Raw genomic sequence first — 17,691 nt, 5'->3', positions numbered from 1 at the left:
TATAGCAACACTTACTGTGTTTGCACTCATTTGGAAATTATATTTTACAAAAATACACTGAATTAAAAGTCTGTAGAGAAATAGTGCGCTATTGCAGACTTATATTCTAAGGCTTTAATTACATCATTTTAATATAGTCAGTCCAGAAGTAAAGTGGGCCGGTCTAAGGCCTGAAACTCCCGGGCTGAAAATGAGTCCCCGGCTCCGTCCGGCGTCAAGGGGCATGCTCCATTTACAACAGCTTTTTGCACTATTTTTCAAGCCATTTACTAATAGAATGCCTAAAAATCTGTAAATCATTTGGGAAAAACTTGATAGTTGCCAAAGAGAAGAATAATTTCTTTTTAGAGCCTTTTCTGTATCTAATTGTTCTCCAATTTTCTTCATCATTCTGATACCAGAAGACAACAAATGTTGAGGATGACTCATTTTCACTCCTGCCACCACAAAAGAGGCAAAAACATTACTATTTTTAAGTTACTGTTTTTACAGTTACATGTTGGATAGGAATTTTGAAACAAAGGTGATATTTCTCCAGTTAAAGACCTTTTGCGCCACTGATTTGCCTGTCCAGTCAGAGAGACTGAGGGAAATGACAAAAAGTTTAGGTTATTTTAAAAAACCTGAAAGAGTCAGGGATTTAGAGAAAACATTTGGAGCCGGAGACCCAGAAGCCACCCCCTTGCTGTACGTGCTTATTAAATTAGTACATCTGCCCTAGAGTCATAAATAACATGATGACTACACAACAAAATGTTAATGTCTTTAATATTCAGCAAGCTTTTTAGGCAACCAACCCACTTCGTGCATCACCACAGATCTCAGCACACATCAGGTCACCGATCAGTGCACATAACCAATCCAAAACTGATGTTCGACATGCAATCATCACATGCCGAGGCCAAGTTACGAGTCTGATGTTGGATAAGGAGAGCCGCTTGTTTCTGGGACAGTGAAGAGAAGGAGAGATAAGGCAGGAGGAGGTGGGAGTGGTTGGAGGCCAGGCAGGCAAAAGCTGGAGCGCTGCCATCGGAAAGAAGGAGGTGGTTGGTAATGTTGGCTTCTCTGGAGGTGGAGTGGGCCGTGGATCGCTGTCAATACTGCAGAGCAGGAGCTAGGAAGGTGCCAGAAGTTCTCATGAAAACAAGTCCCAGCATGTGGGCTGTTTGCAAAGCAAACTCTCTCAAGGGTGGAAGGAGACAATGCTTGCAACAGCCGGTATCATGAGAATAGAAATAGAATGTGGATTCAGACAGATTACTTCAGCCGCACGCATTTAAAGTTCTAGATCGTCTTTGAGTGTATACAGATCCTTTATCTCAACCACTGTTAGATGGACTGCCATAAAATCTTCGACAGACATTTGTGGTCCCCAGAGGATGAATCCTAATCCTAAAACATACACTAGTAGACTTTAAACAGACTTGGAAAAGACTAAAGTCTGACACCTTCTCCCATCTGATATGTGAAGACTGGAGATCTTGCAGGGTCACGAATAGCGAGACTACAACTAGATTTGTTTTGAAAAATGTAACCAAGCTAGCTAGCCACCGCTAGCGTTAGCTGGTAACCTAAGGGAAAGTGTGCCGTACCTGCAGATGAATGAGGTCCGCGTTTATCTGCCGGTAAATCTCCCGTTGGATGACACGCTTCAGAAGTGTCGAAAATCGGCAACTTTCCCTCTTTAGCGTTTAGCTTAGCACTTAATCGACACTGGCTCTGGTCGTTTCCACTTCCTGTTTGTTGCTGGAGGGAGAGCACCCATTGGTTGTTGACAACGTTCACAGGATTTAACTTCACTAGCAAGACTTCAAACTTACGATGAATTGATTTTGTTGGAACGTCAAGACCCCACCCCCCCCCCCACACACACACACACAAACAAACTTTACGCCCCTGGCAGAAATCTGGTAATATTTTTGTTTTTGTATTAGCACTTTATATATTTTATTTTGTACAATGCAAGAGAGTAAATACAGGGTAACCAACATCATTCCAACATATCCATCCAACCATTTAGTAAAGACAATAGGCCCACAGTTTTTTCTGTTCATGTTTATTGTGGTATCATTGCGTCTGCATGTAAACTTTACGTTGAATTTTGCGTTCAGACTTATGTAATTCAGTTTATTCTGTTAATGTCACCCTCCCACAGTAAATTCACAAGGGAGTCAACGCAGCAGAGAGAAAGTGTGCTACTGAGCAGATCCCAGGTCTGTTACTCAAGAAAGACAAGCGTGTAAATGTTAAGATCTTTATTGCTTTTGCTGGGAACGCTTCAGAAGTAGAGCTGGGCGAAATGGAGAAAATCAAATATCACTATATTTTTGACCAAATACCTTAATATTGATATGTTGGCGAGATTGTTGGGTTGACTATCGGTGCTTTCACAAAACATTTACACAATGAGATTTTTGTTAAGTAATCATCAATAATGATTAGATAAAGGCAAACAATAGAACAGCTAGAACAGTCTGGTAAGTTCAGAAAATAACATCACTTTACTGTAATGCAGCCTTTAAAACCAGGAAAAGACAACACTTGCGTCATACTACGATATTACAATATTAAAAATTTAAGACAAAATCTATCCTCATATCAATATCAATATGATATCAATATATTGCCCAGCCCTAATAAAAATCAAAAAGTAAAATCCTCAGACCTGTAAAGATGCTTGTGGGCGGAGGGATTATTTTTTGGTCATGTCACCCCTTCAATATTAAATTCACAAATTGTAATACAACAGTTGATGCAACTGAATGTGTTTATTGTCATGCTCCGTAACTATCCTGTCGATGAAGTTTCACAAATGCATTTATGATCGTGGCCGATTTTCTTTTGAGGATTTGTTATTATGAAAGAATAAAATTTGGACTTGACAGTGAGGAAGCGAGATACTTGTGATTCAAGAACAAGTTCCTTCCCAAAAGCCATAACCACTTTGAACTCACACATGCACTGACTTCACTTCAAAGTCTTACCCCCAACCCCCAGACTTTCTTATACCCTTATACCCCTACACTGCGTATCACAAACCATATTTATCTTTCTATTTTTATATATGTACATAGCGTCTCAGAACTGTGCACCCCCCCTTTTTTCTTTTGCACTATTTATTTTATTCCATATTGTTACATTTCTGTTACGTACATGTTGACACTGGAAAAAGGAGTTGCTTCAATCTCATTGTACATGTGTTTAATGACAATAAAAGGCATTCTATTTTATTCTAATCAAAAGGGACAGAAAATGGTCACTGGGCTCAGAGTTACAGTGCTGACTCAGTGTCATGAAGGAGAACGCACATGCTCAGGCTGCACATGGAAAGATTGGAGCCGCCTTCTGTTTCTCAGACTTTATTGATTTCTTTAATCTCACCCACCAACATTTCCATCCTAACATTACTGACAAGCCATTTGTCCTGGTTGCTAAGAGCAAAGACTTGGCTGCAAGAAACGTACTGTCCTCCGAGGGAGGATATTTACTGAAGCTGAAGATCACGACCATTACTAGGACTGACAAAGACGCTGTCTATTAACTTCAAGCGGCCGTATCACTGTACATTACTCCTTTTTTTTTGCTCCTTGATTGTTGGTGTATTTACCTAATTTGGACTTTTGTAACATAAAACAAAAAGAACTGTAGTAAAGCTACAACACATTTCAAAATTGTACTGTAGATTCTTTTCAATCGTCGAATGACTATTAAATACATAAATTGAATACATTTATTTACATTTGAAACGAGTCACATAGAGTGGTGTGCTGAATGTGCCACGTGGTGTGAGCGTTGTACTTAGAGTTTTGACAATTGTAAGTTTGCCAAATGTACCAAATCGATGAAGAAAAACTGCAATTACAAAGGATGTGACTATTTCTCATTTGAGAATATGAAACCCAGATTATGCTGCATTGCATATCATAGAAAATGTCGTTTTTTGTTTTTTTTTTGCACCTAAATGCAAATGTTCACCTTTTGTTTCGAGCCTCCCACCTGTGTTCAGGCCTCTCTCCGTGTGTCTTACAGGGGAGTATGTGGAGCGACTGCCTGTACGGATGCTGCTGCTATCCGCTATCTTGGCTCCAGATCTCCAGAGAGCTGAAGAGAAGAGCAGCATCCCACGCCTCCTCCTTTTCCTCCTCTTCCTCCTCAGCCAGATACACTGCTCTGACCACCCTGCAGGGGGCGCACCTGGTCTAGACACATGCTGCGCTGCTTTTATTTTTTATTTTTTTTAAACAGGTTTTGACATGTACATTCACTTGTTAAACATACTCAAATTGTCAAAATGTTGGCACAAGAAGCAGTATTCACAAACTAAGATAAAAAAAGAAAGGTCCAATAACAGTGCGATAATATATAACCATAAAATAAGATAAAGTATACACACATTTGAATACAAACATGAACACACACAAGGTTTCACCTAAATTTGTTATACGTATATAAGATTTGCATGGATTTAATCGTTTCGGTTAGGTTTTCATGAAGTAGTTTTAATTTCCCATGCAGCCGTCCTGTGTTCTGTCCACGGCGGCAGCCTGCCCTCCAGTGTTCAGGAGTTGATTTAATCACACTTCCTCTGATCTGCAGGCACTCCCCTGGTACCTCAGATAATTCAGCCAAGACACAATCTGTCCCACAGAGAGGGAAGTTCAGTTTGTCCCCCTGATGAAGTGAAAGAAGTATGATAACAGTTGAACATTAGATCAGGGCTAATGTTTGTTTGAGTTGCAGTGGAGGAAAGTAACTAAGTACATTTACTCAAAGGTACACTCTAAGAAATGAATCCGTAAAATAACAGAAAAAAAAGTTCTGGCAGCTCATTACCCGGACTAAAACAGAAAATGTTGTGTGCAGCTGCAGTAAAACCCAGAACATTTCCTGGTATTTCAAATTCTCTCAGACAAAGCTGCCCCGTTAGTAATGTCGCAACCTGATCTCACAGAATTCCTGGAAATGAACACGGCCCCCTTAACTCAAAATCTTTAAGGAGTTTCACGGAATCGCAAAAAATTCCGTGATGGGCCCGCAGCTTTTTGTTCCCTACGCTCCCTAATCCAGTTACTTACCGCTGAAATGCAGAGGGATAAATTGTGTCGCTTTCGCCTCCATGGCCGCCAAAAGTTGCAGGAGCACAGATAAAGGTCCCTTAATGCAATCTGAAATGTAAATAAACACAAATACAACTGTGAATCACGTTCTACGGACAATTTCTGTTAAAAAAAAAACAACCAATACAGTCATACAACTGTTAATGAACAGCTATTTCTTAGAGTTTACTTCTACTTTACCTGGGCATTTCATTTTGATGCTACTGTATACTTCATTAATCCGTTTAACTGTTCAGATTAGGATATTACACAAAAAACAACACTTTATGAAATGCGGTTCATTTTTACAGATTAAACCAGTGATGCCCTGTGATTCCTTACAAAAAAGCCGTGTAGTTGGGGCCATTTGTCATGTTTCAGATTTCAGGAGATCCATAAGCTGCGGTTTTATTTAAATAACTATTTAAAGGTATGCAAAATATAATCATTTCTCAAAAAATAGAGCGTAGTCTGAAAGTTGAGTGAAATAATTTGTATAGCAAAATTTCTTCTCAAATTTTCTTCTTCATTCACATCTCATGGTCCCTCGAAAGCATCTCCTGACCCCTTTGCAGGAGGCCCATCCCTATGTTGAGAACCACTAAATCAAACTGTGCCTAAAGTAGATAAACAACCTTCAATCTACAAGTCCTGCAGAATTAGCAGACCTCTACTTTTGATACATATCAAAGTTATTTTTTAATAGAGTTAAAGCTATAGTGCGTAGTTTCTGTCGCCCCCATGAGGAATTTTAAGTAACGACAACAAGCCTTTTGCCACCACCCCTCCTCCACGCAGTTGCCTGTAGCCAAGGGGGACACGGAGGATTAAAAAAAAACATGATGGACTCTTCAGAAGAGTTATCTTCACTCGAGTTTCAGCACGAGAAAGTGGCCGGACAATAGAGCTGGGCAACATATCGATATTATATCGATATCGTGATATAAGACTAGATATCGTCTTAGATTTTGGATATCGTAATATCATAATATGGCATAAGTGGTGTCTTTTCCTGGTTTTAAAGGCTGCATTACAGTAGAGTGATGTCATTTTCTGAACTTCCCAGACTGTTCTAGCTGTTCTGTTATTTGCCTTTACTTAGTCATTATATCCACATTACTGATTACCACTTACTTACTTACTTACTTATTATTTATCAAAAATCTCATTGTGTAAATATTTTGTGAAAGCACCAATAGTCAACACTACAATATCGTTGCGATATCGAGGTATTTGGTCAAAAATATCATGATATTTGATTTTCTCCATATCGCCCAGCCTTCTGAACATAGCCATACTGAGAAATCCAGAGAGAGTTGTGTGGAGCTGAGAGTCTTAATTAGCTTTGTAGCAACTCATTTGGCAATGGCTTGAATGCAACGGACGTTCATTAATATCAAAAAGTTACGCATTAAAACTTAAAGGCAAAGTACCACATTACATCAGAGCCAGTATGGCTATGATGATTACAAATAGCACAACGCTGTCTGTAAAACCTCCATTTCAAAAAAAGGTTGATTGTGTACAAAGACAACTTATTGTATGCAATTTAATTCACACTTTTGTTTCCTTTCTTTTTACGTATGGAGAAAATGTTACTTGCTGCTCCATTAAAGATGGAGATTGTTAAGATGGAGATTTTCAGAAGCCATTCCTGGAATCTTTAAGCATTATGCCAGATGGATTTTATGGACAAGGAAAACACATTAATCCCAAATGTCATAAAAACAAAGTAAAAAAAAAAAATGTTACAGCAGATTACCTTAATTTGTTAGTCAAGACAGAAGAATTTAGACGTGGTTTGAAAAATGCTGATATTAAATATGTTGTATTTATCAAAAATGTAACTGTAAATTGAACTGGTAATGAAGCATGCTGGAAATCTGTAAAGTGTCCAAAATAAACCTTTTTTTTCACTTTCTATCATTTTCTATGACTTTCATTTGATCCTAAAAACTAATCACCTTGCAGAGAAAAGGTTTAGCTTTCTTCCCTACGTGTTAATGGATTATGAAATGTAAATTGGCAGCCAGCCAAACTCCATTCGGTAATGACATGTGAGTCGGGAAGTTAGCGTCTGAGCTCTTGAACTTTAATTACATTCACGTTGGCCTCACAGTGTTCTCATTGAAAAGGAGTGAAACTATAAAAGAAATACACAAATTATTGCGTTGTACAGAATCAGGTATAGAGCTAAACTGATACCATTACAATTGATGCTGCATACACATAAATGCAGAGCAATAAACCCATTCTCTGGTACATTGAAACATAAATGGCATGATTTAAAAAACAATTTAAAATTGAAAATTGAATTTACAAACAAAAGGCCTAGGTTCAGCTAGTGTTACTTAAAATCATATTCACTTGCACGTTATCTACACAGCAACACTCATGTGCTCAACTACATGCAGGGCTACCGAATGCGACCACATTTTGAGACAGTGCGAGTACTACTCGCACATGTGCAGCATGCAAATTTCATGACTTTCTTTTATTATTATTTAATGTGGAAAAAGGAGGAGAGAGCGCGTCTGTCAGAGATGGCCAATGTGGGTGAGAGGGGAAGGGTCAGTGAGGGGATTAGTCAACTGTGTGGTTAACGTCGTCTACACTCGTGTGTCTCGCTTTCGTAGCGCCATGGCGTGTGTCCATTGTCAGCGTCATTCATTTCTATGGAAGCAGGCGTGCAATGCATTCTGGTAGCGTCGCGGGGACTTTGGAGAAGCGGGGCGTCGAGTTACATGCTGCCTAGTCTCGCATTGCCGGACCTACCTCCGCAGCGCTGCAGAGGAAGGTCTGGCTAGTCCACACAGCATTCTGGGATGGGAGAAAAATGTGCCCTGGTTTATTGGCATTTCTTTAAACCAATCCCAATCGTCATGGGCGGGGTAAGCGCCGACAGATAGTCTAGCTAGCTGTCTGGATTTACCCTGCAGAGATCTGAGGAGCAGTTAACCATAGTCCTCACAAATCCACCAGACGTTAGAATTACAACACAAAGAAAGTATAAGGTGAGGAACATCCGGCGGCGCTACTACTCCCATAGCGACCACAGCAGCGCATAACGGTAGCGTCATTCCTTCTGTTTCTACCCTTCACAATAAAAGGCCAACTTAGGCCTAAATCCAGAGCATTTCGCTAAGAGGAAACTCGATCAAAATAGCTTATACAACATTTTTTGCCTACCCTAGATATCAAACAAAAGCCAGGCACGTTATCGTATGAAGTTGCTGTGAGCTGTAAATTCACTACTTCCAAGCATAAGTCAGAAGATAACTTTATCTCAGAGCCCCTTACTCTGGGGCAGCTGCCTCGGTCTCACTCTGACTCCACCTGGGTCTGGTTCCGCAGCTGCCTGTGCCGTGTATGTATAATAAGAACGCCTGTTCTCCATCACTGACATTTTCCCCAACATGACGGGACAACTTGACGTAGTGGAATGTGAGGAGCACTCACTCTTACTGACCAAAAAAAAAATGGCAGGCCTCAGGCAGGCATCGACTTTTCATAGCTTTCAACCTGTCTCTAACTGGGACCGTCGGTATTGGCAGTGGTGGAAGAGCTGGCCTACTCAAAACCTTTTTTTTCTGAAGTAAAATTATTAATACCATGCAGTACAATTGTTTACTTACAGTAAAGTGAAGAGTGAAAGAGAGGCATTGTCAGCCCATTGTACTTAAATCCACTTAACGTCTGTTCAAGGTGGCACTTTTAACGCTAATTTAAAGCTGGATAGTTTAATGAATAATGATGAATCATGTTTTAATTGTTATATTTTGAGAGGACAATTTAAACTGGCAACATAACCAGCAACCTTTCTCTGCCAGGTAAATTGTAAATTGTACTACCACAGTATGCAGCAAGCCAGTACTATACAGATGAGTTGCATATTTCCATTCTGGAAGTTATTTCGGGGTACAATGAGTTCGTATAGTAACCTATCTAAACATTATAATACATCTTTAGCTGCTTTGGGGCCCTTTTATCCTCGGGCCCCAGGCAGTTGCCTACCTTTCCTAATGGTAGAGTCTGCTCTTGATGTTTTTGCCAGTTTTCATCGCTGAGAAGCCGCGACGGGGGCACAACACTAAGCATAATCGGTCCAAAAATTCCTCAAATTCAGGAAAAACCCTGGCAGAACCCCAGGAAGAGCAATGTGAGCGTGAAGTTATTTGGATGACGGTTCTCATGAAAGCAATACCACAGGCCAAGCCATCCAGTTCCGAACAGGTATGTTTTGAACGTGCACTGCACTAATTTGAACAAAGGCATAGATCCACATGTCAAGATAAACATAACATAGTGCAATACATTCTGTTTTTGTTCTTATCAGCCTGTCTAAGAACAGAGTTGCACACTTTAATGAGATAATGTGCATTTTGTGGCACGATGACGTCTGAGATGTACATGGTGCGTGAGGGGCCAGATAGTCTGATGTCTGACTGTCAAAGGTGTTGACACAAGAAGGACTGGACAGACCAGTCATTGACATGCATGCTCTGCTGTCCTGTCACGTTCACAGCTCCGCAGCAAGGCTATAAGATGCCATACCGCCCTGCAGATCCATCACTTCACTGAACTTGGCTCACAGTAAGGTAAGACAACTTTAATAATTTACGTACTGAACCGTAATTTCCTATTTGCCATGCTATCTAAGGGGTTGCGTGATCCCGGAGCTGTTTAGGACATTCTGCAACCTGTGAATTTGTGAAACCTCTCAAAAACAGAAGTAGTTGAATTCTGAACCTACAGACCAGCTGTTCACCTACTATTAAGTCTGTTAGCTTTCGGAGAAGTTGAAGATACGACATGTTTGCTTGATGACAGCACTGTGTAATTGTAAGCTTATGAGTGTGCACTTCTCCATCCTAAATAATTAGAAACTGAAAAGCTTAGCTTTACATTCGTGACATCACCGGGATCTCAAGTCTTGGCACTGCTCCATGGGCCACACATTTAGAATAGAAACTTCGAGACCACTATTTCAAGACAAATGCATGTTCACAAACTACTGAACTGTTCTAAATATAAAAATAAAATCTTGAAATGAAATGTTGAAAATGGAAAATATGTATGATTTCCAAGCTACTTTGGTATTCAGTGTAACGATTAAGTAGCTGTCTTTATACTTCATGAAAATGACCCACAAACACACTTGCTACACAGATTAATCTCAACACTAGCGTGGAAAATAGGTTCTGTAAATTGATTAAACACAACAGCACAGTACACTAGCCTTAACAAAGTGTTACTTAATGAAGACATGAATGTCTAGAACAAGTTAAGACGTAGAGGGCAGAACATGCACAGAATATATTCCTTCAATTTATCTGAAATCATTACAATCACCATAGATCCACATAGATTTTACCAGACAGTGAGGATGCAACAAAGCTGGAATACGTGAATGGCTCATTCTCTATCTTTTTGTCAGAAGCTGAAATCATGTCTAAGATGGTTGTGACCCAGCCGAGGCCCTTCATCACAAACTCCATATCCAATGAATGGACCTCTGGCATCTGTGAATGCTTCCAAGACCTGCCCCAGTGTAAGTGCACTTCTCTGTTTTTTTTAATGCACTTTCACCAGGTATACATAGGTTATAGTTAGTGATAAAGAGTGATGCTCGAAGTAGGTTGAGAACGTGCTGATCACTCACAATGATCTGGGTTTAGAAATGCCAGCAGACGGCAGATTGGAGATCAGTGGGTGTAGTGAAGTATCTCCATTACGATTGAATAAAGCAAACCAACGGCAGCGGTTTGTGTCAGATAATACGAGATATCAAATCCCAAAACTGAAGCTCTGAAACATTCTGATTTGTTTGCCAGTTTTTGTTTTAATAAGCAGTGAAAAATCTTTTTTGTACACCATAACTAAATAATAACTAAAACATTCAAGAAAAGCTAAAGTGAAACTACATTGCCAGGTTAAAAAAAAAAAATGAAAAAAATAAATAAAATGAATGTAAATCATTTCAGTTTTTTAGCTATAATATTTCACTTCCGAAAAAAAGGAGGCCGCATGAATGTCCGTCAACTCTCTGACAGAAAGTATCTAGAATCAGTTCATTCAACAACAACAACAACACACCTTATGAAAATAAAACGTCGCAATTTTCACGATTTCTGAACCAAACTCAGAGCCTCAGAACCACAGAAATTGAACAGACTTGACATGAGATGGAGCTGTGCTGTAATTGCCAGAGGTGGGTAAAGTAGCCAAAAATTGTACTCAAGTAAAAGTACTGTTACTTCAGAATAATATGACTCTAATTACTTGAGTAAGAGTAAAAAAGTACTTGGTGAAACAACTACTCAAGTACTGAGTAACTGTTGAGTAACGTCTGGTTTATTTTTTTAACACAAACATTCAATCAGACAGACAAAAATTCTAGATAATCATCTTTAGGGAAATTATAGTTCATCCAATCAATAAAATAAATTAAAATTAATTAATTAATTACAAAATATCTTAAATTAAAATAATCCAGGTAAATTCAAATATTTAAAAAATGAAATCAATAAAATCATAATACATAAAAATAAATAAGCACAAGTAACACAAATTTCCAAACCTTTATACTTTTAGAACAAGGTAATGTAGCTAGAACAAGGTAATGTAGCTGCTGTTTGGCACTTTTACTAAGGTAACCATGCTTTCATTATGAGGCCAGAGGCCTGGACTACGAAGCAAGATTTGGTTTTCTGTATCACGAAGGTGGATCACTTGTTACCGGGTTCAATCGCCGTGGTAACTCATGCTGGACGCCTAACCTGGTCGGGAGCAGGTTATGTTGGAGATCAGAGATCAACCGGTGTAAAAGCACCGCCTACTGACCAATCAATACTCGATTGATAACGGTGTCACCATTCTTAGAAGATCAAGCGGAGCTTCGGTGCTAGAGAGAGAAAAAAGAGAGAAATGGGCTCATACAAAAACATTTAGAGACCGACAACCCCGTTAACAAACCTTCTGATGGGTATATTTATGAAATATATAGATTTTAATGGGAGGGAATTACATATGGGCCATTTGTCGGCTGTGTGGGTGTGGTGTCGCCAATGGCGCTGGCGGTTTGAATTATTTTTTAATTTTTTATTTGCTCTCACGATCGCTTCCACTGCCAGGGTTGCAACTGAAATAATAGGCTAAAGCAACGGCAGTTTATGGAAAGCACAAGTGTAATTATGGTCAGATGTTGTGCCCGACTGATGGGGAAGTGATATTGATAAGCGTTGTGATGTAGGCTAGCCTACGCTTCTACAGCGTCGCCTATTTTTTTAAATTTTTTTTTTGGCCAGCTGTCCTCCTCTTTTAGGAAGCAGCGACTGTATTGCGTTTTGTCTCTAAAACCGTGTCAGTGTTCTTCATATTTATGTAGAATTATAGTTTGCTCTTCTTATGTAAAATATGTGGCGATTGGTCATGTTGTGCAAACATTGTCTCTTTTATGTGAACACACGCCGCTAGATTGGGAAACCCTGATGGTTGATTGAACTAGTTGTTAACCACCGTTATGTCAGTGGTCGTGACACAACTTGCGTGACCGTGGTTATAGGTTAGGTGAAGCCGGGTAACTGAAAGAAATCCAGGACATGTTGATCTGGCCTCTGGGGTGTTCCTCCTCATCTGTGTCTGCATTGCCGATGGTTGATTCTGACATTGTATGGTGCGTTCTTTTTGTCTTGTAATCGACTAGTAGCTCGAGTGTGACATCCATGTTGAAAAACGAATAACCGCGGGTTGTTGCGTTCTTTTTGTCACACAATACTACGAGTCGGAGAAAAGATGGATTTTTGTAAAATTTTTAGTAACATTTAGGATTCTATTCACCCAGTTATTGACATATTACACAAATATATTTCACAGTTTGATACATGAAAATTACGTTTTGATTAATGTTATCGTTAGGCTACTGCTCTGCTTTCTGCTCAAGACTCGGCTTAAAGCCGTTGTTGTCATATAGCAACCGAGCGTCTCTAGTGCTATGTGTACGACTTCTTCATTTGGTTACAACAACGACAAAAGTGCTTAACATTGTAGAAAACCACAATGTTTACTACGTGTGATGCCCGACGTAGCCATCTTTGAAAGTGAGCTCGGGGTCCTCTGAGTTCAGACGACTTGACGAATCGTATATATGACCTCGGTGGCGTTCTTTTTGCAACTTCCGGTTCGTAACTCCGGAAAACGACTCGTAAATCAACTTCGGTGGACAAAGAGAACGCACCATAAAGCTAACCCATCCCGCCGATGAGATTGAGTATGGTCACGTGACGAGACTGCACAACTACGTTTGATTGGTGAAACACAGCCACGTGGTAGAGCCTTTAGCGGAAGTCTCTCTCTCTGTCAAAATAAAACATTAAAATGAGGCGAACGCGGGGGGGATAAAAACAATGACGCGTAGAATACCAAAGTATCGAGCTCGTTGTGGCCTAATGTAGCGGAGTAAGAGTACAGTTTCTTCTTCACAAATCTACTCAAATAAAAGTAAAAAGTGTAGTGATTTAAAACTACTCCTGGACGTATAATTTTTTCAAAAACTTACTTAAGTAAATGTAACTCGTTACCCACCTCTGGTAATTGCTATACGGAGGTAGCGCATTTCATTGAACATGAAACATTACGGCCAATGTCCAATCTCTGAGACTACTTTAAAAATTGAAATCAATATATCAAAACTAAAACTAAACCTTTAAGAACAAATGAAACTAAACTAAAACTAGCGTAACACACTCAAATTAAAAAGCTAAATCAAAATGAAAAGTCAAAACTAAAATAAAAACAAAACATAATTGAAAAGTCAAAACTATACAGGAATAACCTTGGAGTGGAAGAATAATGTGTGTACACCTTAAAGAGACTTAAATGTTCAAAAAGGGTAATTTTGATGTAACCATGATGTTCTCACGATGCTGTCAAACCCTTAGCATTCCTACTGGTGAAGATAAATGTGACTTTTCTTCTCTTTAGGTTGCTTGGCCTTCTGGTGTCTTCCTTGCTTCTACTGTAAGACAGCCCACGAGGCCGGGGAGTGTGTGTGTTTACCTCTGCTGGACGGTTTTGGATGCATCCCTCCGATATCCACAGCCCTCAGGGTGTCAGTACGCCAACGATATGGAATTGAGGTACAGACGCTAATGCTATCCTAACCTTGTGTTGATGAAATGCAACTGCGTCAGCATAGTGTTCACCAGCGTGAAAGTCAGTGTTTTATCTGATCTCTGATCAGTCCTAAACCTGTTCAGCCTTTCGTCACAAAGTGTATTCACGTTCCTACACAGCATCATAGCAATTCACGTAGCAAAGGGTGTTACAGTACACTGTCTTCCTTTTGTTCCGGCCCATTTGTTTAGGAAGACTTTGACAATGAGTTATGTCAAAAAATCAGCTATGTTATAGAACATGTTGCTGAAGTGTCATACAAACAAATCTACTCTTTCATAAAAAAAAATTTTGAAAGTATTGTGCAACCCTGTCTCCTAGAAAAGTATGTTCCCATACAACAAAACTGTATTCTCAATTACGATCTGAGGAAAATATAAATATAATTTGATTTGACATATCGGCAAAACAGTGGAATTCCAACTTCCGGGTTCGTCACATGATGCCACGCGGCCCAAAAATATTTTTTCCCCCATAGACGTACATGGGGAAAGACACCTCTTTAAATCAGTGAATAGTTTTATTGGAGCGTCACACAATGACTCATTTCACTATTAGAATTATACCTATATTATATTATTCCTACTATTAGACATTCCACACAACTCTCTCTGGATTTCGACTTTCCCGCGCAGAAACTCGAGTGAAGATAATGACCTTTCTGAAGAGTCCATCATGTGTTTTTTTTTTATCCTCCGTGTCCTCCTTGGCAACTAGCAACTGCGTGGAGGAGGAGTGGGGGCGCGTGCGCGATCACGGAAGGCTTGTATCATGTGGACGCGCCAACACTGTTGTTATCATTACTTAGAATTCCTAATGGGGGTGGCAGAAACTACGCATTATAGCTTTAAGTAGGTTATGTAGGTTAAGTAGGATTTTTTGGTTTCACATGGGACACCAAAAGCAGTCTCCTGGGTCAAAGCCCTGTGTTGGTTTGGCCCATCCATGTACCCCAACCGGACTTCGATCAGAAAACATACTCGATCAGAAACATATTTGTGATTTGTCCAAAACAAATGTGATCCGGGACAAAACCCGTTTCCCTGGAAACTTAATTGAGAATGCAGTGTCCTCGTATGGGAACGTAATAAAAGACTGATTAGTGATCATGAACCATTGTAAAGCCTTTGTTTTTCTCCTCTTGACAGCTGAACGTCTAACCGCTCTTATCTTAACTGTGTCTTCACAGGGTACAGTTTGCAATGACTGCGTGTACGCCTGCTGCTGCGGGCCCTGCAGCTGGTGTCAAATAGCAAGAGAGATCAAAACAAGGAAGAATCCCATTATATATAGATAAGAACAATATGCTGCCACAGCATCAGCATCATTAACGTCATCGCCACCATCAGCGGTGTCTCTTCATCATTAGGTGTTTGGAATAAGAGGGGATAAGTAGACTGATTTGTGATCTGTTTTAAGCACGTCTGCCTCTAAGGAATGTAGCTTGTTAAAGATCACCACATGAGGGTCATAAATTTTGGATGACAGTAAGATAAGATAAGCAGACACTTGGCCTCTATGACTGTTACTGACATTGCAAGCAGATTTCACACAGAGATCTTAACACTATACACTGTTATCCCGAATTAGTTGACTTTGCCAGAAATTTGCGTGGAAACCAGTTGCCTTAAACCATCTGAGTTTTTACCCAAGGTGGAACTTAACAGGTCAAGTTGTATTAACACAGGGTAGTAAGTTGATGCAGTAGACAAATCAAGTTTACATTAGTAGTCGTTACAATAAAATCAGTAGTAAACTTAAATTATTTTTTCTGGAGTCACGTTGCCTAAAATAAGCATGTTAAGTAAAACATGCAAAGAAACATAAGAAATATAAAACATTAGGCTACATATAATAATAATAATAATAATGATAATAATAATAATAAAAATATTTTTTATTTAAAGGCGCCTTTTCTCGGCACTCAAGGACACCGTACAGGGATACATAAGACATATGTCACTACTAAATAAATAATTTGTTCATATATACATAGTTTTTTTTTCTTTATGACAGTATAATGTGTTTTAATTTATTAGTTCCAAAACAACAAAAGAAACCAATCAATATAAATCATCATCTTTCAATGTAACGTGTTGCATGGATAGCTTCACTCAGTAGACTGAATTACTATTTTCCAATCAATATATACTGTATATCAATATATACTGCCCAGACCCCATCAGTCCCCACCCAGGTCTCGGTCATGGTGCAACAATAAATGTAGATAAACGTGAACACTAAATCAACCATACTCAACTTAAACCCAGATAACCTAAATGCACACCCAAAACATTAACAGAACATTATTAAAACGCACTTTGACTAGGACAGAACCCCATGAGCATTTGCACAGCTTCAGCGTAGAACAGTTCAAACGACCCCGCCCCTCTCATATAGAAACGTAACGTTATCTCTGCTTATGACATGATCTGTGCACTTCATAACTTATGCTGATTATTACAAACAACGAATGTGGTTTAGAAATGAATGTTTTTTTTTAAAGAAAACATGAAAGAATAAAGTAGTGACCACTAAAGAGTTTTATTACAGCTAAATCTGGCTTTACAGTGATTGGGGCGCTTACTTACTTCACTTTTTCCAAGATGTTTGTTTTATATGTTCCTTTGGATAATGGATTGCTTGTTCACTTGTATTGCTTGTTATTATTTCAATGTATGTATGTATGCTTGTATATGGGCTGATTTTCACTTGTTATATTAAAAGCCAAAGAGGTAGAAACAAAGTGTTGACTTCCATTTAGCGCTTACATCAGGTCACAATACTTTAGTCAATGACCAAATACCTGCAAAACGAATGGTCCCACCTGTTCTTTGCGTTTAGTGCAAATGTAAGCATGCTAACATGCTAAACTATCATGGTGAACATGGTAAATGTACCTGCTCCTCTGGCATTAACCCTTAACTTATATTCTCACACACCTTTCATTATAATGGTGTAAATATCACTTTTCTTATGACTGGTTACATTCTAAGTTGTGGCCCACTGTAGATGCATTTGTGATAAAATATTCACAATTTTTATCACCCATTCTTCATATTTATGTTTCTGAATTCTTCAGCATGTTCAAGTATTTTCCATGACATGAACATTGCAATAAAACTCAAACCCTTTTTAAAAATGAATGAATGACTACATGCAAATCTCACACGGTTTATCATGCCTTGATGGGTTAAATACCAGCTTTTGCTCCATGCGATCAAACATGACGTAAATGGTTATCAAATTAAAGTTGGAATTTCAAGAAGTAAACATTGACAAATTCAAAACGATAATCTTGTAGAGGACGATGGATGATTGGACAGTGAGCATTCTGTTTTGATTACAATTTTTCTTCAATCGCTTTGGCATAATCGTCGAATGACTTTTAAACTTCGTCAAACTATTTGATCATTTATAT

General features: G+C 39.0%; 2 protein-coding genes across 4 annotated transcripts in view; both read left to right on the top strand.

Annotated features, from left to right (window-relative positions):
• Positions 1–4,334, top strand: part of LOC120572236 (placenta-specific gene 8 protein-like) — a 58,588-nt gene extending 54,254 nt beyond the window's left edge. For both annotated transcript variants that reach the window (XM_039821454.1, XM_039821453.1), the window contains exon 4: positions 4,030–4,334. In XM_039821454.1, the coding sequence (XP_039677388.1) occupies positions 4,030–4,203 (174 nt within the window). In that variant the 3' untranslated portion in view covers positions 4,204–4,334. The remainder of the gene's footprint in view (positions 1–4,029) is intronic.
• Positions 4,335–9,579: 5,245 nt separating this feature from the next.
• LOC120572315 (cornifelin homolog A-like) lies at positions 9,580–17,008 on the top strand. Of its 2 annotated transcripts, none has more exons than XM_039821587.1 (4): positions 9,580–9,694; positions 10,537–10,647; positions 14,079–14,233; positions 15,460–17,008. In XM_039821587.1, the coding sequence occupies exons 2-4, from the start codon at positions 10,545–10,547 to the stop codon at positions 15,565–15,567; spliced, it is 366 nt and encodes a 121-aa protein (XP_039677521.1). In that variant the 5' UTR covers positions 9,580–9,694; positions 10,537–10,544; the 3' UTR covers positions 15,568–17,008. The 2 variants fall into 2 exon arrangements, with proteins under 2 accessions (XP_039677521.1, XP_039677520.1); XM_039821586.1 differs by having other exon boundaries at positions 10,534–10,647.
• Positions 17,009–17,691: the final 683 nt, after the last annotated feature.

Source organism: Perca fluviatilis, chromosome 14 (genome assembly GCF_010015445.1).
Source record: "Perca fluviatilis chromosome 14, GENO_Pfluv_1.0, whole genome shotgun sequence".
NCBI lineage: Eukaryota > Metazoa > Chordata > Actinopteri > Perciformes > Percidae > Perca > Perca fluviatilis.
This window is presented reverse-complemented; position numbering and strand designations above follow the sequence as displayed.

What these genes read in the sequence shown, in the direction of transcription:
- LOC120572315 (XM_039821587.1), top strand. Translation starts at nt 10,545, where the DNA reads ATGTCTAAGATGGTTGTGACCCAGCCGAGGCCCTTCATCACAAACTCC. An exon ending in CTTCCAAGACCTGCCCCAGT is followed by an intron (nt 10,648 to 14,078) that starts GTAAGTGCACTT and finishes TCTTCTCTTTAG; the next exon opens with GTTGCTTGGCCTTCTGGTGT. An exon ending in GCCAACGATATGGAATTGAG is followed by an intron (nt 14,234 to 15,459) that starts GTACAGACGCTA and finishes GTGTCTTCACAG; the next exon opens with GGTACAGTTTGCAATGACTG.